Raw genomic sequence first — 22,774 nt, forward strand, 5'->3', positions numbered from 1 at the left:
GTATGGGTTGCCTACCACCTACACCTTGGGTATGGGGTGACTACCACCTACACCATGGGTATGGGGTGACTACCACCTATACCATGGGTATAGGGTGACTACCACCTACATCATGGGTATGGGGTGACTACCACTACATCATGGGTATGGAGTGATTACCAAGCACACCATGGGTATGGAGTGACTACCACCCATGCAATGGGTATGGGGTGACTATCACCTACACCATGGGTATGGGGTGACTACCACCTACAGCATGGGTATGGGGTGACTATAACCTACATCATGGGTATGGGGTGACTACCACCTACACCATGCGTATGGTGTGACTACCACCCACATCATGGGTATGGGGTGACTACCATCTACACCATAGGTATGGGTTGACTACCACCTACATCATGGGTATTGGGTGACTACCACCTACATCATGGGAATGGGGTGACTACCACTGCATCATGGGTATGAGGTGGCTACCAAGCACACCATGGGTATGGAGTGACTTCCACCCATGCAATGGGTATGAGCTAACACCTACACCATGGGTATGGTGTGACTACCACCTACATGATGGGTATGAGGTGACTACCACCTACATCATGGGTATGGGGTGACTACCATCTACACCATAGGTATGGGTTGACTACAACCTTCATCATGGGTATGGGGTGACTGCCACCTACACCATGGGTATGAGGTGACTACAGCCTACACCATGGATATGGGGTGACTGTCACCTATATATGTATGGGGTGACTACCACCTACAACATGGGTATGGGGTGAATACCACCTTCATCATCGGAATGGAGTGACTACCACCTACACCATGGGTATGAGGTGACTACCACCTTCATCATGGGTACGGGGTGACTACCAAGCACACCATGGGTATGGAGTGACTACAACTCATGCAATGGGTATGGGGTGACTTTCATGTACACCATGGGTATGGGGTGACTAACACCTACATTAAGGGTATGAGGTGACTACCACCAACACCATGGGTATGGGGTGACTACCACCTACACCATGGGTATGGGGTGACTACCACCTACACCCTGGGTATGGGATGACTACCACCTTCATTATGGGTGTGGGGTGACTACCACCTACACCCTTGGTATGGGGTGACTATCACCTACACCATGGATATGGGGTGACTACCACCTACACCATGGGTATGGGGTGACTACCACCACATCATGGGTATGGGGTAACTACCACCTACATCATGGGTATTGGGTGACTACCACCTACATCATGGGAATGGGGTGACTACCACTGCATCATGGGTATGAGGTGGCTACCAAGCACACCATGGGTATGGAGTGACTTCCACCCATGCAATGGGTATGAGCTAACACCTACACCATGGGTATGGTGTGACTACCACCTACATCATGGGTATGAGGTGACTACCACCTACATCATTTGTATGGGGTGACTACCACCTATATCATGGGTATGAGGGGACTACCACCACATCATGGGTATAGGGTGACTACTTCCTACATTATGGGTATGGGGTGACTACCACCTACATAATGGATATAAGGTGACTACCACCTACACCATGGGTATGGGGTAACTACTACCTACATCATGGATGTGGGGTGACTATCACCTACATCATGGGTATGGTGTGACTACAACCTACACCATGGGTATGGGGTGACTACCACCTACACAATGGGTATGGGGTGACCATCACCTTCATCATGGGTGTGGGGTGACTACCCCCTACATTTATTGGTATGGGGTGACTACCACCTAAACCATGGGTATGGGGTGACTACCACCTACACCATGGCTATACGGTGACTACCACCTACATCATGGGTATGGGGTGACTACCGCCTACACCATGGGTATTGGGTGACTATCACCTACATCACAGGTATGGGGTGACTACCACTTACACCATGGGTATGGGGTGACTACCACCTACACCATGGGTATGGGGTGACTACCACCTATACCATGGGTATAGGGTGACTACCACCTACAACATGGGTATGGGGTGACTACCACCTACATCATGGGTATGGGTTGACTACCAATTGCATCATGGGTATGGGGTGACTACCACCACATCATGGGTATGGGGTGACTACCACTTACCTCATGGGAATGGGGTGACTACCACCTACATCATGAGAATGGGTTGACTACCACTACATCATGGGTATGGGGTGACTACCAGCACACCATGGGTATGAAGTGACTACCACCCATGCAATGGGCATGGGGTGACAATCACCTACACCATGGGTATGGGGTGACTACCACCTACAACATGGGTATGGGGTGACTATAACCTACATCAATGGTATGGGGTGAATACAACCTACATCATGGGTATTGGGTGACTACCACCACATCATGGGTATGGGGTTACTACTACATCAAGGGAATGGGGTGACTACCACCTACATCATATGTATAGGGTGACTACCACCACATCATGGGTATGGAGTGCCTACCAACACACCATGGGTATGGAGTGACTACCACCCATGCAATGGGTATGGGGTGACTATCACCTACACCATGGGTATGGGGTGACTACCACTTACACAATGGGTATGGGGTGACTACCACCTACATCATGGGTATTGGGTGACTACCACCTACACCTTGGGTATGGGGTGACTACCACCTACACCATGGGTATGGGGTGACTACCACCTATACCATGGGTATAGGGTGACTACCACCTACATCATGGGTATGGGGTGACTACCACTACATCATGGGTATGGAGTGACTACCAAGCAAACCATGCGTATGGAGTGACTACCACCCATGCAATGGGTATGGGGTGACTGTCACCTACCCCATGGGTATGGGTTGACTACCACCTACAGCATGGGTATGGGGTGACTATAACCTACATCATGGGTATGGGGTGACTACAGCCTACATCTTGGGTATGTGGTGACTACCGCCACATAATGGGTATGGAGTGACTACCACCTACAGCATGGGTATGGGGTGACTACCACCTACATCATGGGTATGGGGTTACTACCACCACATCATGGGTATGGGGTGACTACCAAGCACACCATGGGTATGGAGTGACTACCACCTATGCAATGGATATGGGGTGACAGTCACCTACACCATGGGTATGGGGTGACTACCACCTACACCATGGGTATGGGGTAACTACCGCCTACATCATGGGTACGGGTTGACTACCTCCTACACCATGGGTATGGGGTGACTACCACCTACATCATGGGTATGGGGTGACTGCCACCTACACCATTGGTATGGGGTGACTACCGCCTACACAATGGGTATGGGATGAGTATCACATACATCATATGCATGGGGTGACTACCACCTACACCATGGGTATGGGGTGACTATCACCTACACCATGGGTATGGGGTGACTATCACCTACATCCTGGGTATGGGGTGACTACCACCTACACCATGGGAATTGGGTGACTAACACCTACATCATGGGTATGGGGTGACTACCACCTACATCATGGGTATGGGGTGACTACCACCTACATCATGGGTATGGGGTGACTACCACCTACATCATGGTTATGGGGTGACTACCACCTACATCATGGATATGGGGTGACTATCACCACATCATGGGTATGGGGTGACTGCCACCACATCATGGGTATGGGGTGACTACCAAGCACACCATGGGTATGGAGTGACTACCAACCACGCTATGGGTATGGGGTGACTATCACGTACACCATGGGTATGGGGTGACTACCACCTACACCATGTGTATGGTGTGACTACCACCTACATCATGGGTATGGGGTGACTACCACCTACACCATAGGTATGGGTTGACTACCACCTACATCATGGGTATGGGGTGACTGCCACCTACACCATGGTTATGGGGTGACTACAGCCTACACCATGGGTATGGGGTGACTGTCACCTATATATGTATGGGGTGACTACCACCTACACCATGGGTATGAGGTGACTACCACCTTCATCATGGGTACGGGGTGACTACCAAGCACACCATGGGTATGGATTGACTACCACTCATGCAATGGGTATGGGGTGACTTTCAACTACACCATGGGTATGGGGTGACTAACACCTACATCAAGGGTATGAGGTGACTACCACCAACACCATGGGTATGGGGTGACTACCACCTACACCATGGGTATTGGGTGACTGCCACCTACACCATGGGATTGGGGTGACTACCACCTACACCAAGGGTATGGGGTGACTACCACCTACACCATGGGTATGGGGTGGCTACCATCTACACCATGGGTATGGGGTGACTACCACCTACACCATGGGAATGGGGTGACTATCATCTAAATCATGGGTATGTGGAGACTACCACCTACACCATGGGTATGGGGTGACTACCACCTTCACCATGGGTATGGGATGACTACCACCTACATCATGGGTGTGGGGTGACTACCACCTACATCATGGGTATGGGGTTATTACCACCTACACCATGGGTATGGGGTGACTACCACCTACACCCTTGGTATGGGGTGACTATCAGCTACATCATGGGTATGGGGTGAGTACGGCCTACATCATGGGTATGGGGTGACTACCACCTACACCATGGGTATGGGGTGACTATCACCTACGTCATGGGTATGGAGTGACTACCACCTACACCATGGGTATGAGGTGACTACCACCTGCACCATGCGTATGGGGTCACTAACACCTACATCATGGGTATGTGGTGACTACCACCTGCATCATGGGTATGGGGTGACTACCACCAAATCATGGGTATAGGGTAACTACCACCTACATCATGGGTATTGGGTGACTACAACCTACACCATGGGTATGGGGTGACTGTCACCTACATCATATGTATGGGGTGACTACCCCTACACCATGGGTATGGGGTGACTACCACCTACATCATGGGTATTGGGTGACTACCACCTACACCATGGGAATGGGGTGATTATCACCTACGTCATGGGTATGGGGTGACTACCACCTTAACCATGGGTTTGGGGTGACTACCAAATACACAATGGGAATGGGATGACTACCACCTACATCATGGGTGTGAGGTGACTACCACCTACATCATGGGTATGGGGTTACTACCACCTACACCATGGGTGTGGGGTGACTATCACCTACATCATGGGTATGGGGTGAGTACCACCTACACCATGGGTATGGGGTGACTATCACCTACCATGGGTATGGGGTGATACCACCTACATAAGGGGTATTGTGTGACTAACACCTTCATCATGGGTATGGGGTGACTACCACCCATGCAATGGCTATGAGGTGACTATCACCTACGTCATGGGTATGGGGTGACTACCACCTACACCATGGGTATGGAGTGATTACGACCTACACCATGGGTATGGTGTGAGTAACACCTACATCATGGGTATGGGGTGACTACCACCTGCATCATGGGTATGGGGTGACTACCACCACCTCATGGGTATGGGGTAACTACAACCTACATCATGGGTGTGGGGTGGCTACCACCTACATCATGGGTATGGGGTTACTACCACTACATCTTATGTATGGGGTGGCTACCAAGCACACCATTGGTATGGAGTGACTACCACCCATGCAATGGGTATGAGGTGACTATCACCTACACCATGGGTATGGGGTGACTACCAACTACATCATGGGTATGGGGTGACTACCACCTACATCTTGGGTATGGGGTGACTACCACCTATGTCATGGGTATGAGGTGACTACCTCCACATCATGGGTATGGGGTGACTACCACCTACACCATGGGTATGGGGTGACTACTACCTACACCATGGGTATGGGGTGACTATCACCTACATCATGGGTATGGGGTGACTTTCACCTACACCATGGGTATGAGGTGACTACCACTTACACCATGGGTATGGGGTGACTATCACCTACATCATGGGTATGGGATGACTACCACCTACTCCATGGGTATGGGGTGACTACCACCTATACCTTCGGTATGGGGTGACTACCACCTATATCATGGGTATGGGGTGACTACCACCTACATCATGGGTGTGGGGTGACTACCACCTACATCATGGGTATGGGGTGACTACCACCTACATCATGGGTATGGGGTGACTGCCACCTGCATCATGGGTTTGGGGTGACTACCACGTGCATCATGGGTATGGGGTGGCTACCACCACATCATGGGTATGGGTTGACTACCACCTACATCATGGGTAAGGGGTGACTACCACTACATCATGGGTATGGGGTGACTACCAAGCACACCATGGGTATGGAGTGACTACCACCCATGCAATGGGTATGGGGTGACTATCACCTACACCATGGGTATGGGGTGACTGCCACTACATCATGGGTGTGGGGTGACTACCACCTACATCATGGGTATGGAGTGACTACCACCACATCATGGGTATGGGGTGACTATTACCTACATCATGGGTATGGGGTGACTACCACCTACATCATGGGTATGGGGTGACTACCACCACATCATGGCATGGGATGACTACCAAGCACACCATGTGTATGGAGTGACTACCACCCATTCAATATGTATGGGGTGTCTGTCACCTACACCATGGGTATGGCTTGATTACCACCTACACCATGGGTATGGGGTGTCTACCACCTACATCATGGGTATGGGTTGACTACCACCTATATGGGTATGGGGTGACTACCACCTTCATCATGGGTATGGGGTGAGTACCGCCTACGTCATGGGTATGGGGTGACTATTACCTACATCATGGGTATGGGGTGACTACCATCACATCATGGGTATGGGGTGACTACTAAGCACACCATGGGTATGGATTGACTACCACCCATTCAATGGGTATGGGGTGACTATCACCTATACCATGGGTATGGATTGACTACCACCTACATCATGGGTATGGGGTGACTACCCCGTACATCATGGGTATGGGGTGACTACCACCTACATCATGGGTATGGTGTTACTAGCACCACATCATCGGTATGGCGTGACTACCAAGCACAGTATGGGTATGGAGTGACTACCACCCATGCATTGGGTTTTTGGTGACTATCACCTACACCATGGGTATGAGGTGACTACCATCTACACCATGGATATGGGGTGAGTACCACCTACATCATGGGTATGGTGTGACTACCACCAGCACCATGGGTATGGGGTGACTGCCACCTACATCATGGGTATGGAGTGACTACCACCTACACCATGGGTATTGGATGACTAACACCTACGCCATGGGTATCGGGTGACTATCACCTACATCATGGGTATGGAGTGACTTCCACCTACACCATGGGTATGTGGTGACTACCACCTACATCATGGGTATGATGTGACTACCACCTACATCATCGGTATATGGTGACTACCACCTACATCATGGGTATGGGGTGACTACCACCTACATCATGGGTATGGGGTGACTGCCACCTACATCATGGGTATGGGGTGACTGCCACCACATCATGGGTATGGGGTGACTACCAAGCACACCATGTGTATGGAGTGACTACCACCCATGCGATGGGTGTGGGGTGACTTTCACCTACACCATGGGTATGGGGTGACTACCACCTTCATTATGGGTATGGGGTGACTACCACCTACACCATGGGTATGGGGTGACTACCACCTACACCATGGGTATGGGGTGACTACCACCTACACCAAGGGTATGGGGTAACTACCACGTACACAATGGGTATGGGGTGACTACCACCTACACCATGGGTATGGGGTGACTACCACCTCCACCATGGGTATGGGGTGACTAACACCTACACGATGGGTATGGGGTTATTATTGTTATTAAAGATTAGCCGGTATTCTCCCGGCCTGGGCCTTTTCCAAGTGGTGGCCCGGCCTTGGCTCCCTCTTTAGGGAGTGTCTGAGACTTAAGTCTCCCATGGGAGGAGGCACAAGTACCTCCTCATCTTTGGGACCAACTGTCCCCAGGCCTAGCCACAAGCTAGGCCTCTCTGGTCTGCCATCCCCGCCCCAAGGGGGCTAATGGGAATGACAGTCTTATGAGCTAAAGGCTCGAGCTCCGGCACCTACCCTACCCTAGAAGGGCTGGGCATGGTGTCGATCGGGTATGGGGTGACTAACACCTACACCATAGGGGTGTTTGGTAAACTATTCAAAACCACTTGTTTCGTTGTTTCATTACTATACAGACAGCTTGTTGAGGCGGGGAAGAAGGTGAGTCAGTCACTGTGCAGAAAATGGTTACTTGTGGTTAAGTTTCTCGTAACTAAATTACTCATGGCTAAGTTACCCATGGATAAGTTATTCCTGGTTAAGCCAGGTATCCATAGCCAAAATAACAGCTAAGTTACTCGTGGCTAAGTTAATTATCCATGAGTAAGGTGTCCCGAAGTTCGACTGCTGGCGTACTCGGCTCACACACTCAGGTAAGGGGATCAATCTCCTGGTATGGCTGGAAGACATTAGGACCTGTTTCCATAATACACCTGCTATCCCTGTTCACCTATCAGTAAAATATTGGTCGACTGGTGTGGGTCGCATCCTGGGACAAAATTGACTAAATTTGCCCGAAATGCTCAGCATAACAAGCGACTTTCTGCGTAGTAGCATGTCACTGATGTCAACTACGACTGTATACCTTGTACATGTACTTGTAGAATTAAAGGTAATAATAATAATAATAATAATAATAATAATAATAATAATAATAAAAATAATAATAATAGTAAGGAGGGGTGTTAATGTTGCAGTTTAAAAACTGTAGTGTAAAGCACCCTTCTGGCAAGACAGTGATGGAGTGAATGATGGTGAAAGTTTTTCTTTTTCGGGCCACCCTGCCTTGGTGGGAATCGGCCGGTGTGATAATAAAAAAAAAAATAATAATAATAATAATAATAATAATAATAACAATAATAATAATAATAATAATTATAATTATAATAATAATAAAAATAATAAAATTAATAATAATAATAATAATAATAATAATAATAATAATAATAATAATAATAATAGTAATAATAATAATATGGTACCTGCGGCTAAGTCAGTTATTTATGAGTAAGTTAGCGGTGAGAGAGTTGTACTGTGAATGAGAGAGATGTGAGGAATCTGAGGAAAGAGAAAGAATGAGTGAGGGAGTGAATGTTAGTTTAATGTCTTCGTTATGAACCTCCGTACCCATGGTGTGGGCACGAATCACTTCGTACCCATGGTGTGGGCACGAATCACTTCGTACCCATGGTGTGGGCACGAATCACTTCGTACCCATGGTGTGGGCGGGAGTCACTCCACACTTATGGTGTGGGCAGGAGTCACTCCATACCCATGGTTTGGGCGGGAGTCGCTCCATACCCATTGTGTGGGCCTGTGTCACTCCATACCCATGGTGTGGGCAGGAGTCACTCCATACACATGGTGTGGGTGGGTGAGCAGGAGTCACTCCATACCCATTTTGTGGGCGGGAGTCACTCCACACCCATTTTGTGGGCGGGAGTCACTCCATACCAATTTTGTGGGCGGGAGTCACTCCATACCCATGGTGTGGGCGTGAGTCCCTCTATATCCATGGTGTGGGCAGGAGTCACTCCAAACCCATTGTGTGGGCGGGAGTCACTCCATTCTCATGGTTTGCGACGGAGTCAAAAGATTACAGAAGCACATAATGGGTCCAGGGACTGTACCTCAACATTACAGAGGCACATAATGGGTCCAGGGACTGTACTTCAACATTACAGAGACACATAATGGCTCCAGGGGCTGTACCTCAACACTACAGAGGCACATAATTGGTTCAGCGACTGTACCTCAACATTACAGAGCCACATACTGGGTCTAGGGACTGTACCTCAACATTACAGAGGCACATAATGGCTCCAGGTGCTGTACCTCAACACTACAGAGGCACATAATTGGTTCAGCGACTTCACCTCAACATTACAGAGGCACATAATGAGTCCAGGGACTGTACCTCAACATTACAGATACACATAATGGTTGCTTGGACTGTACCTCAACATTAAAAAGGCACATAATGGGTCCATGAACTGTACCTCAACATTACAAAAACACTTAATGGGTACAGGGACTGCACCTCATCATTACAGAGGCACATAATGGGTTCTGGGACTGCACCTCAACATTACAAAGGCACATAATGGGTGCTGGGACTGTACATCAACATTACAGAGGCACATAATGGGTACAGGGACTGCACCTCATCATTACAGAGGTACATAATGGGTTCTGAAACTGTACCTCGACATTACAAAGGCACATAATGGGTGCTGGGATTGTACCTCAACTTTACAGAGGCACATAATGGGTCCAGGGACTGTACCTCAACATTACAGAGGCACATAATGAGTTCTGGGACTGTACCTCAACTTTACAGAGGCACATAATGGGTCCAGGGACTGTACCTCAACTTTACAGAGGCACATAATGGGTCCAGGGACTGCACCTCAACATTACAGAGGCACGTTAGGTAAGACACATATGCAACAGTTAGACAACTTTATTCCGAAACGTTTCGCCTACACAGTAGGCTTCTTCAGTCGAATACAGAAAGTAGGCAGGAACAGTAGAGATGTGAAGACGATGTAATCAGTCCATCACCCTTAAAGTCGACTTTAAGGGTGATGGACTGATTACATCGTCTTCACATCTCTACTGTTCCTGCCTACTTTCTGTATTCGACTGAAGAAGCCTACTGTGTAGGCGAAACGTTTCGGAATAAAGTTGTCTAACTGTTGCATATGTGTCTTACCTAACAACCTGTCGGTATTGTATACCATTTTGATGTTCATTACAGAGGCACATAATGGGTTCTGGAACTGGGCATCACAGTTATATCTGGTTACCTTAGAAAGGAATGTGAGGAAGTGTGAGTGTGAGAGAGTTTGTGAGTGAATAATTATTAGAGAGAGAGAGGCTGTATGAGGGAATGGGAGTGAGTATGAATTAGCTAGCGAACATGATAGTGAGTGAACATGAGAGGGAGAGAGGGAAGGTGAGAGTAAATAATGGAGTCACCTGTGAGGATGGAGAGGAAGGTGCTGAGGATGAAGGTATTTATAATACCAGTGATCCCACTGTAGCAGTACGAGATGTCGTAGACCGTGTGTCCCGACCCTCTGTAAACACATCATTATCATCAACAACATCATCATTATCATCATCATCATCATCATCATCATCATCATCATCATCATCATCATCATCATCATCATAATAATAATAATAATAATAATAATAATAATAATAATAATAATAATAAGTAATAACATTCATATCTTGTGAGCCTCCCATCAACTTATAAGGTTACATTAACATAAAACATCAACACGCTTCCTAGGAAAAAATATTCAATAGTTTTGAGAAACAGAACAATGGTAAATTAAAACAGATAAGCTGAAGGAGGAGAAAAAACGGACGAATCACAGGAAGCAGAGTAGATGGAGGAGGAGAACAAGGTAGTGTTGAAATGTAAGGAACAATAGAATAAGTGGAATGGAATGGTAATTAGTATAACATGTTATGTTAAGCGGATATATCATGATTACTGACAGAGGCTCGAGCAGCCATTACTTCTTGTGCTGAATTATCAACAGGTCTTTGCGTTTCAAATTAATAAGTAATTTAACTCAGCCACTGGTACGGCAGCAGTGGCGAAGGTGAAGCCAACAGTGTCATTGAGGCCACTAGTGAGTACATCGTTGAGGCCATCAGTGAGTACATCGTTAAGGCTGTCTTGCAGTGTGTGGTTGACATTCTCCGGGCAGCCAAGAGTAGAGAGAGGCATCTTCTCTGGGTTCCCGCCACCCCTTGCTAGCTTGCCGATCGCCAACCAAATGTTGAACAGGAAAGCCAGAGAGGCGCCGACAGCGGCACCCTGCAGGAGATGAGAAGACCCTCTTCGTTCAAATTCTCTGTCCATATTTTCCCCTCCTATCGCGCAATGAAATTCAACAACATCTTAAAGGAAGGTAGATTATTATAATTATATTCACAGAAGGCATGCAGATTCATCGGAACACAAACGACCAAGAACAGAACACATAACACCGGATGCAAAATGCCAAGATTTTTTTTCTTCACCTTTTTATTGACCCAAGGGGCGCAGATGCCTACTAGGAAGATGCCACCAAGGGGACCCTTGATGGCGTTGAGGAGGCCGTTGGTCACTTGAAAGATGGTACCCAGTTCTCCCACCAGCAGTCCTATACATATGGCTGCCATCACCGTCATAGTTGCTGTTATACGTCCACGCCAGAGCGGAAAAAAAAATGTCACTAGTTACACTTTGTTTTGGCTCTAAAACTGAGCAAGATATCAAAATTATCCTTGAGAGATTCACATTTTTAAGAATTTAAACATCGTTCAGAATTTCAGGACCGTTCGAAACTTCAAGACCATATAGACCTTGAAGATCGTACAGAACTTAAAGACCGTCCAGAACTTTAAGACCGTCCAGAACTTTATGACATTCCAAAACTTCAAGACCGATCAGAACGTCAAAACTGATTAAATCTTCAAGACCTTCCAGCTGCACCACAAATGTCTACAGTGCTCAAGCTCTCTGCCTCCTATACCACCGGCAGGTTATTATTTTGTTCTGTATAAGAAACAGGAAAGAGAGAAAACAAGTGAATTTAGATACCAAACTGCAAAACTTTAGATGAATATAATATTACTATTTATGAGGAGATCTCTAATTTACTGACGTCACGAACTTTTTGTGTTGTTGAATTATAGTTCTTAGCTTGGGTTATAGATTACAGTAGATCTGACCAGAGAAGATTATTTTTTATTCTGTTCTTTTGTAATTGATTAACATTGGTTAACAACATCATCTATAATTTCTAACTTCAGAGCTACATATGCATTACACAAAAACTTGACGATGTTGGTGGAGCGACGTTCACTGAAGTTACTGAAGTAAGGTAGATCCTTCAGAAAGTCCACCCAGATGACACAAGCTATGGCGTTCCCGTGTGATGACAACGAACTGCAGGAATGGAGAGGACACATATCTTACGCTCTTTATGTATAAAACTGCTATGGAGAACAGTCACAGTAGCGTGGCTGCAACAATCTGCAAATAACCAACAAATTTGAAATTTTCAAGGCGATAAATAGTCCATGAAGGACCAATACGTGGTCTGGATTATTTGAAAATGTTTCAGTCAGAATATTTTGACTTCTATTTTAATTAGAACCGTTATATCTCTTAAACAATTGGCACATCACAACTTAAATTGTGAAATGTAGAGTGAGTCAGTCACAGAAGTGTAGATATTTCTGGATACTTGGCCGGAGCTTAACCCAGCAGAAGTGTAGATATGTCTGGTTAGTTTGGCTGGGTTAAAGTGCAGATATATAAAAGATATTGACTCAGCTGCATGGTAGACTTGCTCAAGGACTCAAGTTGTTTTGATTAGTTTGACTGATTTATTATGCACTCCATAAACATTTTTTGGCCAGTTTTCCAAAAATTAAAGAGGCATATAATGAATCCAGCTGTTGGGTCCTATATGACTCTTAAAGCAAAAGCGTAAACTTAATTATCTGTACAGATGTTAGAGCCTCACCTAAGAACACCGCCGTACACAGCTGCCACGAAGAGCCCTGACATGCCCGGCAGATGGTTCAACTTATCTGTCACCAGATAAGGCATGATCTGGTCAGGTTTGCTTATTCTTCCTGAGGTGAAAGGATCACAGTCACTATAGACAGCGTAGGCGACGAGGCCAGAGAAGTAGAAGGTCCCCCACAACAGCAACAGTCCCAATGCAAACAAACTACAAAGTCTGCAAGAAAAAGGGAAGACATTGGTGTTTGATACATCTTGCAATTTTAGTATTCTCAGATATATAAAAAATCTAAATTGTTTAGAATACTAAATCTCATCTGTGAAAAAATATAATAAGGTAAGTCCGCTGTAAACTGTTCATTTTGTAAACTTTCCATCATGACAATTTTTTCAAGCCTTCCCTAAGCTAATGAAGTTTTAATACACCTGTGAGCACCAAGATAAGTTTGGCTACTAATATCACCTGTAATTACCTACTTATAATCACATATTTATAGCTAGAGGAGCAGATCGATTTTCTTAGTTTTTCGTCTTCAACAATTTGTTCATCAAATAACTTTTATATTAAAAATTAATAAAAAAATTAAAATAAAACAATTTGCACCTGAGGTGTGATGCCTCACCTCTGACCAGCAGTCAGAGTACAACCAATCAACCACCTTGACCTGAGGTGTGATACCTCGTCTCTGACCAGCAGTCAGAGTACAACCAGTCAAACACCTTGACCTGAGGTGTGATACCTCGTCTCTGAACAGCAGTCAGAGTACAACCAGTCAAACACCTTGACCTGAGGTGTGATACCTCGTCTCTGACCAGCAGTCAGAGTACAACCAATCAACCACCTTGACCTGAGGTGTGATGCCTCACCTCTGACCAGCAGTCAGAGTACAACCAATCAACCACCTTGACCTGAGGTGTGATACCTCGCCTCTGACCAGAAGTCAGAGTACAACCAATCAACCACCTTGACCTGAGGTGTGATACCTCGTCTCTGACCAGCAGTCAGAGTACAACCAATCAACCACCTAGACCTGAGGTGTGATACCTCGTCTCTGACCAGCAGTCAGAGTACAACCAATCAACCACCTTGACCTGAGGTGTGATACCTCGTCTCTGACCAGCAGTCAGAGTACAACCAATCAACCACCTTGACCTGAGGTGTGATACCTCGTCTCTGACCAGCAGTCAGAGTACAACCAATCAACCACCTTGACCTGAGGTGTGATACCTCGTCTCTGACCAGCAGTCAGAGTACAACCAATCAACCACCTTGACCTGAGGTGTGATACCTCGTCTCTGACCAGCAGTCAGAGTACAACCAATCAACCACCTTGACCTGAGGTGTGATACCTCGCCTCTGACCAGCAGTCAGAGTACAACCAATCAACCACCTTGACCTGAGGTGTGATACCTCGTCTCTGACCAGCAGTCAGAGTACAACCAATCAACCACCTTGACCTGAGGTGTGATACCTCGTCTCTGACCAGCAGTCAGAGTACAACCAATCAACCACCTTGACCTGAGGTGTGATACCTCGTCTCTGACCAGCAGTCAGAGTACAACCAATCAACCACCTTGACCTGAGGTGTGATACCTCGCCTCTGACCAGCAGTCAGAGTACAACCAATCAACCACCTTGACCTGAGGTGTGATACCTCGTCTCTGACCAGCAGTCAGAGTACAACCAATCAACCACCTTGACCTGAGGTGTGATACCTCGTCTCTGACCAGCAGTCAGAGTACAACCAATCAACCACCTTGACCTGAGGTGTGATACCTCGTCTCTGACCAGCAGTCAGAGTACAACCAATCAACCACCTTGACCTGAGGTGTGATACCTCGCCTCTGACCAGCAGTCAGAGTACAACCAATCAACCACCTTGACCTGAGGTGTGATACCTCGTCTCTGACCAGCAGTCAGAGTACAACCAATCAACCACCTTGACCTGAGGTGTGATACCTCGTCTCTGACCAGCAGTCAGAGTACAACCAATCAACCACCTTGACCTGAGGTGTGATACCTCGTCTCTGACCAGCAGTCAGAGTACAACCAATCAACCACCTTGACCTGAGGTGTGATACCTCGCCTCTGACCAGCAGTCAGAGTACAACCAATCAACCACCTTGACCTGAGGTGTGTAATTCTCAGTGCATATTCTGTGTCCACATAAGGAATCAATTAATGTATTAAAATAATTTAAGAAATTTAGTGTTTGTTTTCAGAAACACACAAGACTGAGCTTACAGGAATATACTGAGATCATATTGTTATGTTCAGTGAAATAATTATAATAAAAACATCCAAAACAACGAATTCAAGATGATCGACACCATGCCCAGCCCTTCTAGGGTAGGGTAGGTGCCTGTGCCCGAGCCTTTAGCTCATAAGACTGTCATTCCCATTTGCCCCCTTGGGGCGGGGATGGCAGACCAGAGAGGCCTAGCTTGTGGCTAGGCCTGGGGACAGTTGGTCCCAAAGATGAGGAGGTGCTTGTGCCTCCTCCCATGGGAGACTTAGGTCTCAGACACTCCCTAAAGAGGGAGCCAAGGCCGGGCCACCACTTGGACAAGGCCCGGGCCGGGAGAATACCGGCGAATCTTTAATAATAATAATAGAATTCAAGATAAAGTCATCTCCATCATCCAGTATGTGTTAAAAAATGAAGGAATCTTTAACTTATTTACAAATATGTTTTGAGGTCACTGTGACGTTTGTTTTGAGGTCACTGTGACGCTTGTACACCAACCGATGTCAGCTTCCTAACAAACAAATGTCTTCTTCATTAACCTGCGACTATACTGAGAGTTATAAATAATGTTTACCGATATTTTACTTTAATCCGTATTTAAGGGATTTAAATACATAAATGTACGTACATAGAGTTATGTTCCTTGATAACCATGAAACTAGAGTCGCTGCTTAGTGCACCATGGGATTACATTTTTTTTAGTTATTTTTAAGAAGCTAGGAGCTGTTATCTTATGTCAGGTCATGGTAATACAGTGGTAGAGTATATCCACAGTATACCTGGAGAGAATTTCGGGGGTCAACGCCCTTGCTGCCCGGTCTTTGACCAGGCCTCATGGTGGATCAGGGCCTGATCAACCACAGCCTGGCTGATCAGGTACTGACTTTTTAGGTGTCTGTCCAGAAAGTTCTTGAAGACAGCCAGGGGTCTATTGATAATATCCCTTATGTATCTTGGAGGTAGTTGAAAAATCTTGGGCCCCTGACGCTTACTGTGTTGTCTCTTATCGTGCCAGTAGCGCCCCTACTTTTCATTAGAGGGATGTTGCATTGCCTGCCGAATCTTTTGCTTTTGTAGGTAGTGATTTTCGTGTGCAGATTTGATACTAATCCCACTAGGGTTTTCCAAATGTATATAATCATGTATCTCTCCCGCCTGTGTTCCTGGGAATACAAGTCGAGGAACTTCAACAGTTCTCAGTAATTTAGGCGTTTTATCGTACTTATGTGTGCCGTGAAGGTTCTCTGTACATTTTCTAGGTCAACATTTTCACCTGCCTTTAAAGGTGCTGTTAGTGTGCAACAATATTCCAGCCTAGATAGAACAAGCGACCTGAAGAATGTCATCATGAGCTTGGCATCCCTAGTTTTGAAGGTTCTCATTATCCACCCTGTAATTTTTCTAGCAGATGCGGTAGATACATTGTTGTGGTCTTTGAAAGTGAGATCCTCTGATATCACTCTCAGGTCCTTGACATTAGTTTTTGCTCCATTGTGTGGTTGGAATTTGTTTTAAACTCCGATATAATTTTAATTTCCTCACATTTTCCGTATCGGAGTAATTGATATTTCTCCTCGTTGAACTTCATATTGTTTTCTGCGGCCCAGTTAAATATGTGGCTGATGTCCGCCTGGAGTCATGCAGTTCTTCACTGGAGGACACTGTCATGAAAATTCGGTTGTCATCTGCAATGGAAGACACAGTGCTATGGCTTACATCTCTGTCTATGTCAGATATGAGGAACAGGATGGGAGCAAGTACTGCGCCTGTGGAACAGAGCTTATCACATTAGCCGCCTCAGATTTTACTCTTTTTACTACTACTCTTGTGTGCTATTCGTTAGGAAATTATGGATCCATCTACGAACTTTTCCTGTTATTCCTCTATCACGCATTTTGAGCGCTATTACACAATGGTCACAATTGCCGAAGGCTTTCGCGAAGTCTGTGTATACTACATCTGCGTTTTGTTTCTCTTCAAGAGCATCCAGGACCTTGGCATAGTGGTCCCGTAGCTGGGACAGGCAGGAGCGACCTGCTCTAAACCCGTGTTGCCCTGGGTTGTGTAACTGATGTGTATTTAGACGAGTAGCGATCTTGTTTCTTAGAACACTTTTATGATATAGGATGTTAGTGCTATCGGTCTGTAGTTCTTTGCTGTTGCTTTACTGCCACCTTTGTGGAGTGGGGCTATGTCTGTTGTTTTTAGCAGCTGTGGGATGGCCCCTATGTCCATGTTAATATAACACATAGACTAACATCCAGGATTTTAGTTACTGCAATTTGAACATAAGTGATAATATCAGAAGTGTATATATATATATCTGAAGTGTATATATCAGAAGTGTACATATCAGAAGTATATATGACAATTATATATTTCAGATCTAAATTGTCTTTTCGTAACTTGAAGACAGTTGTGTAATCAATAGTTTACTTAAATCACATAAAGAATCCTTCACAAGAAAAAATATAGAAATAAACTAAAGAAGAGAGGAAGGCAGAGGAGAGAGAGAGATTTTGGGAGATGTTAAGTGAATGTATAGGAGCCTTTGAACCAAGTGAGAGAGTAATTGTGGTAGGGGACCTGAATGCTAAAGTAGGAGAAACTTTTAGAGAGGGTGTGGTAGGTAAGTTTGGGGTGCCAGGTGTAAATGATAATGGGAGCCCTTTGATTGAACTTTGTATAGAAAGGGGTTTAGTTATAGGTAATACATATTTTAAGAAAAAGAGGATAAATAAGTATACACGATATGATGTAGGGCGAAATGACAGTAGTTTGTTGGATTATGTATTGGTAGATAAAAGACTGTTGAGTAGACTTCAGGATGTACATGTTTATAGAGGGGCCACAGATATATCAGATCACTTTCTAGTTGTAGCTACACTGAGAGTAAAAGGTAGATGGGATACAGGGAGAATGGAAGCATCAGGGAAGAGAGAGGTGAAGGTTTATAAACTAAAAGAGGAGGCAGTTAGGGTAAGATATAAACAGCTATTGGAGGATAGATGGGCTAATGAGAGCATAGGCAATGGGGTCGAAGAGGTATGGGGTAGGTTTAAAAATGTAGTGTTAGAGTGTTCAGCAGAAGTTTGTGGTTACAGGAAAGTGGGTGCAGGAGGGAAGAGGAGCGATTGGTGGAATGATGATGTAAAGAGAGTAGTAAGGGAGAAAAAGTTAGCATATGAGAAGTTTTTACAAAGTAGAAGTGATGCAAGGAGGGAAGAGTATATGGAGAAAAACAGAGAGGTTAAGAGAGTGGTGAAGCAATGTAAAAAGAGAGCAAATGAGAGAGTGGGTGAGATGTTATCAACAAATTTTGTTGAAAATAAGAAAAAGTTTTGGAGTGAGATTAACAAGTTAAGAAAGCCTAGAGAACAAATGGATTTGTCAGTTAAAAATAGGAGAGGAGAGTTATTAAATGGAGAGTTAGAGGTATTGGGAAGATGGAGGGAATATTTTGAGGAATTGTTAAATGTTGATGAAGATAGGGAAGCTGTGATTTCGTGTATAGGGCAAGGAGGAATAACATCTTGTAGGAGTGAGGAAGAGCCAGTTGTGAGTGTGGGGGAAGTTCGTGAGGCAGTAGGTAAAATGAAAGGGGGTAAGGCAGCCGGGATTGATGGGATAAAGATAGAAATGTTAAAAGCAGGTGGGGATATAGTTTTGGAGTGGTTGGTGCAATTATTTAATAAATGTATGGAAGAGGGTAAGGTACCTAGGGATTGGCAGAGAGCATGCATAGTTCCTTTGTATAAAGGCAAAGGGGATAAAAGAGAGTGCAAAAATTATAGGGGGATAAGTCTGTTGAGTGTACCTGGTAAAGTGTATGGTAGAGTTATAATTGAAAGAATTAAGAGTAAGACGGAGAATAGGATAGCAGATGAACAAGGAGGCTTTAGGAAAGGTAGGGGGTGTGTGGACCAGGTGTTTACAGTGAAACATATAAGTGAACAGTATTTAGATAAGGCTAAAGAGGTCTTTGTGGCATTTATGGATTTGGAAAAGGCGTATGACAGGGTGGATAGGGGGGCAATGTGGCAGATGTTGCAAGTGTATGGTGTAGGAGGTAGGTTACTGAAAGCAGTGAAGAGTTTTTACGAGGATAGTGAGGCTCAAGTTAGAGTATGTAGGAAAGAGGGAAATTTTTTCCCAGTAAAAGTAGGCCTTAGACAAGGATGTGTGATGTCACCGTGGTTGTTTAATATATTTATAGATGGGGTTGTAAGAGAAGTAAATGCGAGGGTCTTGGCAAGAGGCGTGGAGTTAAAAGATAAAGAATCACACACAAAGTGGGAGTTGTCACAGCTGCTCTTTGCTGATGACACTGTGCTCTTGGGAGATTCTGAAGAGAAGCTGCAGAGATTGGTGGATGAATTTGGTAGGGTGTGCAAAAGAAGAAAATTAAAGGTGAATACAGGAAAGAGTAAGGTTATGAGGATAACAAAAAGATTAGGTGATGAAAGATTGAATATCAGATTGGAGGGAGAGAGTATGGAGGAGGTGAACGTATTCAGATATTTGGGAGTGGACGTGTCAGCGGATGGGTCTATGAAAGATGAGGTGAATCATAGAATTGATGAGGGAAAAAGAGTGAGTGGTGCACTTAGGAGTCTGTGGAGACAAAGAACTTTGTCCTTGGAGGCAAAGAGGGGAATGTATGAGAGTATAGTTTTACCAACGCTCTTATATGGGTGTGAAGCGTGGGTGATGAATGTTGCAGCGAGGAGAAGGCTGGAGGCAGTGGAGATGTCATGTCTGAGGGCAATGTGTGGTGTGAATATAATGCAGAGAATTCGTAGTTTGGAAGTTAGGAGGAGGTGCGGGATTACCAAAACTGTTGTCCAGAGGGCTGAGGAAGGGTTGTTGAGGTGGTTCGGACATGTAGAGAGAATGGAGCGAAACAGAATGACTTCAAGAGTGTATCAGTCTGTAGTGGAAGGAAGGCGGGGTAGGGGTCGGCCTAGGAAGGGTTGGAGGGAGGGGGTAAAGGAGGTTTTGTGTGCGAGGGGCTTGGACTTCCAGCAGGCATGCGTGAGCGTGTTTGATAGGAGTGAATGGAGACAAATGGTTTTTAATACTTGACGTGCTGTTGGAGTGTGAGCAAAGTAACATTTATGAAGGGATTCAGGGAAACCGGCAGGCCGGACTTGAGTCCTGGAGATGGGAAGTACAGTGCCTGCACTCTGAAGGAGGGGTGTTAATGTTGCAGTTTAAAAACTGTAGTGTAAAGCACCCTTCTGGCAAGACAGTGATGGAGTGAATGATGGTGAAAGTTTTTCTTTTTCGGGCCACCCTGCCTTGGTGGGAATCGGCCAGTGTGATAATAAATAATAAATGATTCTCGAGAACTGAGATTTAATATTTAACTTACGCCTGGGAGAGGCTGAGAGTTCTGACTGAGATGAATCTCTGGAACTGAGGTTGGTTGAAGCCAGCCATGCTGAGTGCCACGTAGGCTCCCTGGATCTGAGTCGACCAGAAGGTGTGACGCACGAAAGGACTCGGGTCCATACTGCACAGGTAATAGGCAAGAACAACTTGTGTAAATCTAATATTTCACGATGAGAATAAAACAGAAGAGTATGAGGCCGACTTACACAGTATGAGTCCACAAGGAGACAACTCCCAAGAGACGTTTTCTGAAGAAGGCCTCAGTGTGAAGCGAAATATACAAGAAAAAAAAAGATAAATTCTTTTTGTTTAATGTTATCATGTTGGTTTATTTGTACTAATGACCAGTGTTTATTATACTTTTGAGTTTAGAAGCTTATACATAAGTCAAGATATACACTGCACTCCTCACTTAAAGAATTCAAGTCTCCCTCCTTGTCCGGCGATTGTCCACACGTTGGCAGGTCCTCCCAGCTGTTGGCAGCAGATCACAGACACCACCAACACTCCAACGAACATAAGCAGTGTTTGTACCACGTCTGCGTACACTACCGCCTTCACTCCGCCCTGTTATAATTATTTTCATTATTAGCATCCTAAATAGTCATGATCGATAATATACAAATTGTAAGTGACCTTGACTCTACACACACAATATCAATGGAGGCGTCCTTGATATATGTCTTGGCTTCAACATTACCTGTCATCTGCGAGTTTTCCATTGTAACATATTTCATCAGACCGCTTCCAAGATTAACCACTGTCAATATCGGTAATAATTATCCTCCCTGGTGGAATATTCAGCTGTAAACATGTGTATATTTTACATGACCAGCATAACTGCTGCTGCCGCTGCTGCTGGCGCTGCTGCCGCTGCTGCCGCTGCTGCCGCTGCTGCCGCTGCTGCTGCCGCTTCTGCCGCTTCTGCCGCTGCTGCCGCTGCTGCCGCTGCTGCCGCTGCTGCTGCCGCTGCTGCCGCTGCCGCTGCTGCTGCCGCTGCTGCTGCCGCTGCTGCTGCCGCTGCTGCCGCTTCTGCCGCTGCTGCCGCTGCTGCCGCCGCTGCTGCTGCTGCCGCTGCTGCCGCTTCTGCCGCTGCTGCCGCTTCTGCCTCTGCTGCCGCTGCTGCTGCTGCTGCTGCCGCTTCTGCCGCTGCTGCTGCCGCTTCTGCCGCTTCTGCCGCTGCTGCCGCTTCTGCCGCTGCTGCCGCTGCTGCCGCTGCTGCCGCTGCTGCCGCTGCTGCCGCTGCTGCCGCTGCTGCCGCTGCTGCCGCTTCTGCCGCTGCTGCCGCTGCTGCCGCTTCTGCCGCTGCTGCCGCTGCTGCCGCTCTGCCGCTGCTGCCTCCGTCATCGCTGCCGTTGGTTCGTTGCTTGCTAAGCAAGGATGATGACTGAACCATTCTATTCAATGAATTTGAACTAAAGGTAAATCTACTTTCCGTGGAGAGGATGGTATTAGTTACGATGTACTCAGGCTGCTCCGTCAAGTACCAGTTACATGAACTATACAACTTCAGCTATGTAACTGGACATCTC

At 46.0% G+C, this 22,774-nt stretch overlaps 1 protein-coding gene across 2 annotated transcripts in view; it reads right to left on the reverse strand.

Moving 5' to 3' along the window:
• Positions 1-22,774, reverse strand: part of LOC128691427 (sodium-coupled monocarboxylate transporter 1) — a 117,351-nt gene that overhangs the window by 68,049 nt on the left and 26,528 nt on the right. Inside the window, exons 2-8 of one of the 2 annotated variants that reach the window (XM_070091700.1) lie at positions 21,655-21,809; positions 21,223-21,363; positions 13,598-13,816; positions 12,896-13,014; positions 12,105-12,259; positions 11,651-11,898; positions 11,040-11,140 (exon numbers count right to left, since the gene is read on the reverse strand). In XM_070091700.1, coding sequence (XP_069947801.1) covers positions 11,040-11,140; positions 11,651-11,898; positions 12,105-12,259; positions 12,896-13,014; positions 13,598-13,816; positions 21,223-21,363; positions 21,655-21,809 — 1,138 coding nt within the window. The remainder of the gene's footprint in view (positions 1-11,039; positions 11,141-11,650; positions 11,899-12,104; positions 12,260-12,895; positions 13,015-13,597; positions 13,817-21,222; positions 21,364-21,654; positions 21,810-22,774) is intronic. The other variant, XM_070091701.1, reaches the window with a different exon arrangement.

Source organism: Cherax quadricarinatus, chromosome 36, assembly GCF_038502225.1.
Source record: "Cherax quadricarinatus isolate ZL_2023a chromosome 36, ASM3850222v1, whole genome shotgun sequence".
NCBI lineage: Eukaryota > Metazoa > Arthropoda > Malacostraca > Decapoda > Parastacidae > Cherax > Cherax quadricarinatus.